General features: G+C 37.0%; 1 protein-coding gene across 1 annotated transcript; it reads right to left on the bottom strand.

Annotated features, from left to right (window-relative positions):
• Positions 1-905: 905 nt before the first annotated feature.
• Positions 906-10,639, bottom strand: LOC104072893 (RNA-binding protein 33-like; the record flags this gene model as incomplete). Its single annotated transcript, XM_009572493.1, has 5 exons — positions 906-993; positions 1,083-1,383; positions 3,425-3,501; positions 5,562-5,610; positions 10,561-10,639. Coding segments are annotated over 5 exons (594 nt in total), but the record flags the coding sequence as incomplete, so codon positions are not given.
• Positions 10,640-12,676: the final 2,037 nt, after the last annotated feature.

Here is a 12,676-nt window from a genome sequence, read left to right as displayed (position 1 = left end):
ATGAGTGAGCCTTTTGTCGTATTTTTCTCTCCCCTGTCCGGTTGAGGAGGGGGAGTGATAGAGCGGCTTGGTGGGCACCTGGCATACAGCCAGGGTCAACCCACCCCAAAGATATAATTAGCAGGGCTTTTAAGTAGACAATAATTTCAATATTATCAAAACCATAACCAAAACAGTTTTCATTCAGATCCCAGCAATATCATCATAAAGATCCCATCTACTACCGTTTGCCCCATCTACTTCTGTACTTCTACATTCTTTGACCACAAATTCATGAAGCAAACACTGCAGTACTTTCTTACCAAAGGAAACATGCACCTATAGCACATATACATTAACATCAGATTTTACCCCATCAAAATATAAACAATCTTAAACATTCTGCAAGTGCTTACACAAACAGGTTCAATTCTGAACAATTATGAATAAAAAACAAGAGCAAAACCTTTCTTCAGTAAGTTTGCTTGTATTTTAAAACATCCCATTGATCACATACAGTTTTAATTAAGATTAAATAATTTCATTACCAATTAAAGCCAGTGCATGTTCTCTAATACGCTGCTTAAATTATATTGAATTATGCAGGTGACATTTTCTGAACTAACCTCCAATCTCTTTATTCAGGTTTAGACAGTTCTCAGTTACAAAAAGGATGAACGAGCAGGACATCAATCACTTTGGGATATTAGCACCTTAAAGATGTCTTTAGCAGGTCAATAATCTTTTCACCTTCGAAGGACTTTATCAGATCTTGTCTAAAGCCTGGATAAAAGCTTTTGCATTAAGTACTTCTAACAATTGGCAGTGTATCTTCACCACACAAAGCTGTTTTCTTCCTTAAGGATACAATCCTCAAGGTCATGATTCTCAACTGCCTTCCAGCATGACAAAGGAGCATTACCTACCGCCAAACAAGCTGTCAACACAAACTTTGTCACAGCCTAGATAAAGAAACTGGCAGACAGTGATAATAGGTCTAATTTCCCCTCCTCCCTAGGGAGGTAAACAGATTTCAAATCAGTCTAAAACCCTATGCACGTGAAGCAATGTTATCTTTGAAGATACAATAGAAAGAAACTCACTGGAAATTCATCTAGGGGTTCATTGATTTCAAGGTCTAGCACTTCATCTTCTTCTCCAGGCTCTTCCCCATATTCTATTTGGTCTTCTGTCAGGTCAGGATCATTGCCTTCATAATGTCCTTCCTCTGCATACTCTGAAGCATATACGTCAGGTGCTTCAGACTTGTCATAAACAATTTCATCTTCCCCTTGGTCATACTCAGACTCATGTTCTATCGATTGATCGTTGATGGTCTCAGAGAGTTCGTATGACGTAAGTATGCCAGATGTAGCATTGAGGCTAACTGTGACACCTTGAGAACTATGGTATAGGGGGAAGAAATTCAGAGGTTGAAGCATAACAGTCAACTACTCACAAAGACTTACACCTCACACACTATTTGATTCCATGCCATATTCTCGTAATGCATACTGTACTGCAGCTTATCACCAGCTGCAGGCTATTTGACCAGGGGAATCAAACCAACCAGATGGTTTAGCAGGTCAAACTGGCAAAAGTCCTGCTTGGTAACCAAAGCAGACTGGATTCAATTTTAATTCACAGACTAACAAAAAAATACACAAAATTACTATAACTGCATCTGTTTTCCCAATCTTTCAGAATAGGCTAGTAAATTATTTTTTATTAAATGTATTAATATTGTTCTTTCTTGATTATCTTGAATTCAAACTTAAATCTTTATGACAGATTAATGTTCTACTTAAAATAATGTAAAATATATAATCAAGAACTGTCATTTAAATGCCTAAGATTGATTCTAACTTAGTAACAGCACTGGCACAGACACCAAAAAAAACCCCACCAATACAAAACTGGCAAGTTTATCATTTAGAGAAAAAGCAAAACTCAGAATTTACTGTTTACAATAGCTAGTGCCATCAACACATAAAAGAGTGACTAAGCAACTGCAGACTGGTTAGAAAAGCACGGAAAAAGCTCTTCGTGATTTGAGAGCTCCAGCTACAAGGAAAACAGATTTTTTTTTTTTTTTTTTAATTACATTCCTATTATTCACTATTTTCATAAGTTTGGGGGAACAAGACCCAGGCAGCTTTGAGCTATTTGCATCTCTAAGACGGAGAAGATTTAACACAAAAATGAAGACACTATGCAGGATTATCATTATCCTCCCAACTATAAAGGCATAAATGAGTTTGAATGGAAATAGAGGAAAGGAGTGGAGCAACACTCTCACTCCTTGGCAATAAAACTGCTAAAAATGTAAGACTTGTCTACAGAAACCTGCTTCTACTGAGCAATATTATCACACTTTAGATACTTTCTCATCACTCGTGCAGTCACATAGCCATCCCTGCCGCCCAGGGCTCTCAAGGGGGAAATCCAGTGAAGAAACAGCAAGGACTGTAACTGGGATTCCCCATTTTGAAGGGAGCAGCCCAATCCTCACTCCTGCAGGGAGGAAAACAGCAGCCTATGGAGAGATTGATGGTCTGAGGTATTTCACCACACCCTCATCAATCCAACACAGAGACAGGACTCCTCATCCTAATTCCAGCCAAGGATAGAATGGAGATCTCAGAGCAACATATGTATATATGTTACACATATATATATATATTCATACCCCTTTAGACAACATGCCTGCATAGCATGCAACAAGTAAAGGAAAAGCTGGCAAAACACACAGGCCATTAAAAGCAGCAGTGGTACTGCATCACTTCTGCATCAGAAGCATCTTCCTTCCCCCTTCAGTCTAGCTTGAAAAGTAAAAATATCAAGACACTCATTTTGACTTGTAATACCCATAATTCAGTTGTGGAGCTGTATCACCACAGGGTATTCACAGGGCAGGATCGTCAGTAAACTCCCATGGAAGTACCTGCTCAACCCTATAAACTGTACAAAATTTTCTGCTGTGTAATTGTATACAAATATTTAAGCCACAAAAATCAAGCCTTACAAGCTCCCCTCCTCAGGGTCTTAGGAGTTAAGACATATTTTTAAAAGAAAGATGGCAGAAGAGGACTTTATAGGAGAAGGAAGCCTACAACGATACCAAGAAGGCACAGAACAAGAGCTCTGCAAGCATTTATAAATAATTCTAAATGCGCAGGAGATGACACAGTTTCTTCTTAATAAGCTTTTTTTATAGATTTGAATCAAATTTATTAGATTCAAATAAACAAAAAATCATTTTACTGAAATGCTAACAATGCTACTGAACACATTATATATACATCATTAAGTAGCTGGCTAGGTAAAAAGCAAAACTATTTTAAGTATACACCAATCACTTCAGTTTAGTAGTTACTAGTTATCAGTAGTAGTAGTCATTAATAGCTTAGAGTTATTCAAAACACGAGACTTAGAAAAGAGATACCGAAATTCTTGTTCCTCTTCATTGTCACTTTGCAGAAGATCATCATTCAGCTCTTCATCTGACAAGTCTGACTGATTCTAGGTTTCAGAAAAAGTCAATTATGAACATAAAAAAGGATATAAACTTTTAACTAACTAGGTACTGAAACTATTGAAACTTCTGAACACTAAGTATTTTTTACGAAGAATGCATCCCAGACTAAGACCATATCTTCAACGAAATTACCTAACTCAATAAGAAAAAATACACAAGACAACAAATCTGAAAATCAACGTTTGACAGTCTTATGGAAATTTACAAAACTGAAATTTGCCTAGCTTCAACACTCTTCACTGATGCATTCCCAAATATAGCCAAAGACGACAACTCACTTAAGAAATACCAGGAAGAAAGAAAAGTTAGCTTTAGTGCTCTTATTTAACTGCCTTGTGACCTCGATGCATCAGCCGAGTCAAGAAAAACCACTAAGTTACTGCAGTTCCTAGAAAGCAGAGATACTTAGGAGACTGGAGAAAAGGATATGATGATATGAAGAAAATTGAAAAACCATTAATTAGTTTCTAAGTGATAAAAAAAATAGAAGAAAATATCATGCCTTTTCTGAACTCCTCCTAATTTGTCTATCATACTTTCGGTTGTTCTTTGGTTTTTTTTTTTTGGTAAATAATTACCCACTAGAAAGAGGTAACTGCAATTTTGCTCAGCAACATTATTTCCATCCTCTAAAGTAATAGGGGCAGAAAGGTCATACAAGGGTAGATTTATCTAAAAGTACTGGGATGAGATTAAGTAGAAGCAAGTTTAGCCTAAATAGCTCAGGGAAAACTTCCTCAGAGATCTATTATTACTCCACCATGAGAGTCCATATGCACAGATACTGCTCAGAGCCCTGTAACATGGCAAACTGAAAACAAGAATAGAAAAAGGACAAGAACACATAATACATTGGAGAAGTCTAGTATTGGTTAGTATTCATAGATTTTTTTTTTTTTTTTTAAGATAAGTAAGCAGCTTTATCAACTCACATTTCAACTACAAAGATGTATGCAATGTTAACTGCTTATGTTTTTGATAATTGCGTAACACACACCTGCGATCCCTATCCTCCTGGAATTTTATTTTATTTTTTAAACCAGTACATGAGACAAAGGAACTTCCTATCTTTAATAGGGATTACTTACAGAATAATTTCAAGAAGCTAACTTCCAACATTTAGAGTGTGATTATAAAAAATGACATCAATTAAAACTCAATTTTTACCAGATCTGGGTTTCTTAACAAACCTATTCATCTGCAACTAAAACTTTAAAAACTATTTTCTAAACGAATTCATTTAGCAGTTGAAGTAGAGGAGGAGGTGACTAGCCAGTTTTGATTTCCCAAACAGAAGTCCTGTCTTCTCCTGCAGATATCTGGCAAATCCAAACATACATTTAGTTCTTTCATAGAGTTCAATTCTGGAAATAGGTATCAGAGTGAGAAGTCTATAGCAGACATGGGGGAACTCATTTATGTTCTCCAATGCTAGCTGCTCCCATATTCTTCCCTCATTGTAGAAGGCGAAATCCTCTGCCTACTCATTAGACAAAGTACTAGTGGATTGTGTGCAGTGAGTGGGTCTTTAATAGACACCACTGATTGCTTTTTTATTTACTCTCTGGTAAATACTGATGGTATTTTGATGAGTAACTTTTAATAGCCAGGAAACTGGCAGTTGAAGTGAATTCTCCAGAATGCTAAACAGCACTCAGGAGGCATAACAGGGTTTTTTTGTTTTTGTTGGGGGTTTTTTGTTTGTTTGTTTGTTTTAAATTGTTAAGTCAATATGGGCTACAGAGAAACTGATTTTGAGAACCATCTCCTTTTTGAACCATGTGTTATGAGAAGAAAAAAAAAATTTTTTTCTAGAAGTTTTATTTTAAAAAGCCACACTTGGAGGTACTTCACAAAAGGAAACAGAGCCCTTGGTGCAGAGCGCTCTGGCAACAGGGCAGATCTCAGGTACCCGTGGCTGTCAGGCTTTCGGGAGGTGACTGTAAAATACGTAAAAGGCCATACCAAACAACTGAAGCGGGTAAGTTTAACAACATTCACACTTTAATATCTGTAACAATTCACTTCAACACACATCTCTTACCTTTTTGCCAGTTAGCAAATCCTCTCCAAGCAAGTCATCATCAAGTTCACTGTAAAACATTAACAAATTTAAGAAGCTGAACCTTAGAACAGAAACAAACACCAGATAGGATATACACCTTAAAAAACTAACTTGGAGAATTGAGTCTGCACAAAGCTTTCCTTTTAGCAAAGCATTCAGCAAGTTGAAGAAGGAGATATATATTTTAAATGAAACGATAGACCATACATATTAAATAGGATTTCTGTTGTGCCGTCATTTCATTTCCATACGCTCTCCTTTCCATATGCCTCCAACTAGAACACAGCACATAAACTTAGACAAAGTGCAGGCAGTTTAAACACAGTTACTAAGTCCCCACTCTAGATCTTTCACTTCAAGGCCGTTTGGGTATGTTGTCCAAACTGCTATTTCCCACCTCTCGAGGGAAGAAGTAAGCGAGACAGTAAAGTCCTGTGGGCAAGACTCAGTCTACAGGCCACCAAGTGGCCCAAGCTGCACTTTAGCAAGGAGTTACTGGAAGGCCAGCTGGCTTGGGAGCCACTTAGGCCTAGATCTTTCATAAGTACTTTATTCCCTCCTCCTCAAGTTGAGGGTAAGGTCAGACAGACATTTGTAGGACGACAAAATCAAATGCATGTTTCACTATCTTAGTAAGCGTAGCTAAGAATTCAGGAAGCATAGAAATACCTGGCTTACAAAACTTCTGCCATCACATAGCATCTGTCCCATAAATAGGATGCAACACAAAGAACTACAGTCCAGATTAGTTAAGCTTTAGGACAACTGTTTAATCTCATTCTTCCTTCAGTGAAAGAATTACCTAGTGACAGGAATAAACAGATTCCCCCTTGTATAATAAATACTTATTACTGACAAATGCCCATGTTAGAACATGCATGTCCTAATACTAAAATGACATGCCAGTAATTTGCAATATGAGCTGTATTTCAAGAATGCGACCCTATTTCCACCTGCACACCTTAAAAAAAACCAAACTACAAAAAACACCCCCATGCCTTAGATACTACATAAAAATTAAATATCGCAGAGTGAGAATGGGCTACATTAACAGAATGGAAATACGTATAAGAGTTCCTTAGGACAGTATAGGAAATACTTGAAAATGGGGAAGCCAATACCAAGACATAAATCAGTGCTAAACGTTGTTTTTGCAGATGGATACATCTCTTTCAGAGGGCAATAAAAATCTTGTGGGCTAGAATAGAACAGATGATATTCCAAATCAGCACTAAATAGGACATTATCATCAGTACACAGTATTTGTTCATAGTTACTGATCTCAAACAGTTCCAGGAATGACTGAACATTAACAAACAGCAATTGTTTTGTGCTCACTGCAATATTAAACAAAAATTGGGACATTAGACATATCATACATCCCAAAGAGCAAACTGACTAGAATTTAAGACCTTTATTTCAGAGACAGAAAATTCTACGTTACAGAAATGGTTTCAGAAGAATTTAGAGCCAAAATTGAAGCAGGAAAAAGTCACTAATCTCTTCAGCTACCAGTAATCTGACAAATGCACCAAAAGGTTTGAAAATATTTCCCAGCACTATAGTCAACCACTGACAGCTTTTAATAAAGCTGCACTAGAGAAATTCCAAAGGACGGCAAGAGCGTGTGTTATAGCAGCATTCAAAAACGAAAAGCAAGTTCAGCTCGTAAGAAATCCAGATCAAGGAGGAATGGAAAAGAAAGTGAAAGATTAAATTAATTATGTAAACATAGTTAGTGCTATTCAACACATTACTAAAAACATCCTTGATGTGATTTTTAAAAAAAAGATTAAACATTTCGTCAATAGAAGTAATTGCATATGTATTCTAGATTTTTAAAAGCTTTGGCTTGTTACTTGACAGTGAAGAAGTTAGCACTAGCAAATACATAAAGCTTATAACAGAAACAAAGGTGTTTCACAGAATGCCCCTCAAAACCTATTAAAATATTCAATGTCATTCAATATTTTCATTGATAAATTAAAAGAAGAAAAATCACCGATGGTAACTTTTTGAGTAAACAAAGTAACAGGAAAAAGCCTGCACAGTGAAGTGGACCTATCTCAAGCTTCTTTTAAAACAGCCAAATCTGAAGTTATCTATAAGAAGAGGGACCAGAATTACCAGATCTGACTATTAAAAAAACAGAAAAGAAAAAAAATCAACACAAAAAACACAGACACTAAAAGATCTTAGGCTAGCTGAGAAAAACAGACAAAAATGAATTGTTGCAATCTGATACCACACAAAGCCACATAAAACAAATTAAACTGGAATAAAAATACACATCTGTGATAGTTCAAAGGCAACTCACCCTCACTGTCATCAGTACACAAAGATCTTTCCAAAACTACAATTCTAGGAAATGAGGATTAAGATAATCTAAGAGTTCACTGCTCTCACAAAAGACAGACCCACTTCCTCCCCTTCCTCAACTCTCAATACTCAATATTCCCCTCACTGAATAAATTCAGCTCACCAAATAAGGAAGAGAAAATAATAATAAAAAAGACAGACAACAAGTTTTCTGCCAGCATAGAGAAATGAATAGTCTCAGAAAAGGGTCAGAACAAGTGAATTTCAGCAAAAGCCAACCACTAAATCAGCCCTGTCATCTCACAGGATAGCACCAGAACTGCGTGTTTTTCCCAAACCCAAGCTTTGGGCTACTTATAGAGATAAATGTATAAATTAACAGCCCATGATAAAGACATCAGACTGGCCCTTTCTGGCCTCCAATTTCATAAGCATGCCTCATTAAACACGAGCAGTAGCAGGGACAGAAGTGTTTCAGGAAAAGAATTTGTAAAAAAAATGTAATAGGAAAAATTCTCCAAGAACAATGTTACATTTGTACTCCTGAACAACAGGGGCTTTCCAGCTCTCAGTTATCACTCTCCAGTGTTTGACAAAGGAAAGAGATCTGGAAATTCAAAATTATTTAAATGACTGCAGGATGGGACTCAGTTAAGCAGCAACACAGTAAGAGTTGATGGTTCATCAAGATGTATGAGTAACAGCATAACCCCTTCACCCTCCCCCACAAAAAAAGTTACTTAGGTTGCAAAACAAAGCAAGAAGGATCAAAAAAAAAACCAAGTCTACTGTGTTCATTTAGCCTTTTCTCCACCTTTAAGAAACTGTGTCGTATACTGAATTAGGCCAGTAGTTAAAAAAATTCAAGCAATTACATTAGCGAACAACACATCCATGTACAGCATTTGTAATCACCCAGACAACCATGGAACTTAAGACTTCCAAAGACAGCTTGGCAATCTAAAAAGAATTAATAATAATAAAAAAATAAAATTCCAACACATGCAAATAAAATAATATTCTATTAGATACAGTTGTAAGAAAAACATTTTCTGAAATGATCAGCAAGATGAAACTCTGGAATCTGCAGCACTGCACCTGAAACCATTTCCCTTAAAATTTCACTAAAGAATAAACAATATGATTTTTGATCATCTATCTTAAATTATATGCAGTTAATAATAAACACATAAACAAAAATTTTCTTCTCGAACTGAATCCTTGTGTGCTTCAAAGTCTGAACTTAGTGAAAATACTCTATAATCTTTCTCAAGTCCTATAAAAAAAACTGCCACAGGGAGTTTACCATTGGCAATAAGCTTACAACTTCCAATACAATGGCTGTTTGACTCTTCCAAATTTTCTGAAGTGGTAAGAGTAGGACAGCTAAAAGCAAATGTGACGAGCCAGCACCTAAGAGGCCACCTATTCATACCATGAAGTCAGCAAAGGCAAAAATTTCAGAAAATACTTTAATACAAAGCATTTTGCCCGTAATATTGGCTTCAGTATTTCTGAATACCCAGAGCTGGGGCTGGGAGGCAGCACAGTACAGTGACCCAGGCTGAACAAGTTATTTTAATTACACTCTCAAACCAGATCAGTTCCTTGATGCAGTTCACCATCCAACCCACAAACAGCTGTGCTGGCGTGACAGAGATCAGACACCTCTCATCAGCATACAGCAGAACACCCTGTATACTGAAGCTATTGTCTAAATTCCTTATCCACTCTTACTCACCTCCTATAGCAATGAAAACTACCCACTTAACCTAGCAGAAAAGCACGGAAGAGGAAACTAATCCCTCTGGAATGATGATAAATTTAGAGTAGCTGATTCACTCCAAGGGCTCAGCTCAGTGGAAAACTACTTAGGGTAAAATTTGTTTACTACAATCATTTGAATGATTATTATAAAAGACAAAAATCTGTTTGGAATGTTTTTTTCCCCTTTTTACAGTGAAAACCACTGGCAAAGTCTGAACAAGTCTCTCTGTTACTAAAAAGGAATAATAAAAAAATGCAACCCCACAAAAAAGTGAAAAGTTTTCTCCCAGAACGAATAGACAAGTCTAGCCAGCAGCTTGATTCAAGTCTTTCCCAGCTAGAGTGCCTTCGCATAAAAGAACATGCTCTTATTCTCCTCCAAAATAACCAAATTCATACATACTTCTAAATCTTTACAACAGTCATTTCTTCAATAGAAGCCCATACCCAAGCTCCATTACTCTCCCCCAATGTAAAACTGAAGTAGGACTTTGAGGATAAGAATTTAAACATCTAGTTAAAAAAAAAAATAAATTAAGTTGGGCAAATTCAAGTACTAGTGAAATCTAACTAATCTAACTTTAAATCATTGAGATCTACTAAATATTTAAAAGGAAAACCAGGATATTAATTGCTAAGTTAATTACACACCACAAATACTTTGTATTTATCCAATTTTACATGGTATCTCTTCATAGTGCTCTCTATATTCCTCAAGGCAAGTATATGTTTGGCACAATCTAGCATCGGCTGATACATGCGTAACAACCAATGTCTTCATCAGTTTCTAAATGTGTGCTACTCTAAATGTTAGAATACAAAATGCCAGAATGGGAAAACAGAGCAATGTAATTCAGCATACAGAAACTGAACATGAAGATGTTCTACCTACCTGTCCCAGTCGTCATCTCCAGCTCTTCTTCTCCAAGACCTTTCTGCACCAGGCTTATCAAATTGATCAAAGTCATCATCTGTAAGGAAGGTAACTACATTAAATAATTCTTACTGAAATGAAAGCTTTCTGAAGCAACCACAGGTGGGATTTTTTTTGGGGGGGTGTTGTTTTTTAGAAGATGTAAAAATAGCCTTTCCATTTTAATATGAGGAAAACCCATAATGTAGCTTTTCCTCTTCTCGCTATTGAGGTGAGGATGAGCCGAGGAAAACAGGTAAGAGCATGAGATAAATCCTGGAAAATGTTGCCAACGAAGGTCATCCCAGAGACAAGAGCTCCCCAGAAATGCATGAAACTGAGGTGCAATGGAGGTGGAAGGAACCATGTCCGCCAGATCTCTGCTTGCCTTGGGGACCACGAGCTCATCTGCCTATGCTGAGCCTGCAAACGCACTTTGAAAATAGGAGCAAACCTCAGGTCAGCATAAGGCAGGATGGTACCAGCAACCCGAAACAGAAGAGGGAAGTCAGGTGTAATACACCATCAATTATCTCAACATTAGGACATTAGAAACACTAGAAGTCATTGAAGCAGGTTACACTGTGTACCTAAGCATGCACATGCCTTCCAAGATAAAACTGGTGCGCCATGTATTTCCCTCAACAAGTACCCTCACTTTAGCCTATCAAATCACAAATTACTCCTGCGTAGCTTAGTTTGCAAATGACAATTTTGCTACTTAAAAATATTAAAACTTCCATTTATCTGCAAAAGAAATGCAAAGCTCATCTGCTCTGTTCAGACATCCAGGTGTCTCGTCATCTGTAAACTGGAAGCACATACCTTCAGGAACACTCAACCCTCACTCTCCCATCCTGTGGCTACAGCCCAACACCTGGAATTGGTGTCTTTTTACACATTTTAATGACTTTTGTAAGAGTCAAACAAGTGGGCAAATAAAAGTTATGCTTAACACATGGGGAAACTGGCTGCAGTTTCATGCTCTGCAAAATACAGGAGGTTCAGCAATCCAGTCCTTCCAGCCTTACAGTCTGAATTGGTGAACACTAAGATACCATATACCCAGTCATTCTCCTGACTCTATTAGCACTTAACTCTTTGACCAAGTACAATGCCAAGGATCAACTGGTTTTTTACGTTTGTTTGGGGTTTTTTAGTGAACCTTCAAAACCAAACCTGTCTTTAGCTCTTTAAACTCAACCCAGTATCCTTTAGTGAATATTCCCCACGTGCAATGACAAACCTATTCAATTCTTACTTCATATAATCAAAATACAGATGTTAGTGCCCGGTAGGAGTTTAAAAGGAGGTAAAAACATTAAAAAGAGAAAATTCAGTTCTTGCAATGTCCCTAAATTAAGAGCTTTCAAACCAGAAATTTCAATCATAAATAGCTATGAAAATAAGACTGCTCAGTATGAATTACAATGCAACACAAGTCATGGGTGGCAACTCCTTTGTTTTGAAACAGTAGGTAAAACAATTCCCCTTGATGAGGTTCCCCCCTTCACTCCCTACAGATACTTTTGTATTTTAATTAATCTTCTGTATTTAAACTAATTTATATGGGCCAACACCACTGAAACAAACAGTTGTTTTACATTTCTCTGCTCAAACATCTACATATTGCAACCTCCTTCAATTCCAATTCCTATTTCACCCACAGGGGAAAGCCAGACAGATATCCAAGCATTTACTATCGTCCTCTTGAACACCTAATTATACAATTTTGTGGTCTCTGAAAAATAATGCCACCTCGCTCTCCTTATGGTCATTCAAAACCATGCTGCAGTGATTATCTTAGTGCACTGCCATTTTAAGGGCACAAATATCCTGCACTGTCATTGTTCTTACAGATGGATTGCAGCAATCCACTGACTTGATGTAACCACCACCAAAGTTTTGTTTTTTTTTTTTAAGGTAATGCGACTGGTTTTGCAGCAACCCAAATTACGAGTGTCCACATATTGACTAACACAGCTTAAGACAACGACCACCATCAGGAAGATAGTAACTTCTTTTTAAGCTATGCCTGCTTGCTTGCAAGATATCATATTTTTTCATGCCAGGAACCACTTTTAGAACTACAGAG

This window comes from Fulmarus glacialis, unplaced genomic scaffold (genome assembly GCF_000690835.1).
Source record: "Fulmarus glacialis isolate BGI_N327 unplaced genomic scaffold, ASM69083v1 scaffold15022, whole genome shotgun sequence".
NCBI lineage: Eukaryota > Metazoa > Chordata > Aves > Procellariiformes > Procellariidae > Fulmarus > Fulmarus glacialis.
This window is presented reverse-complemented; position numbering and strand designations above follow the sequence as displayed.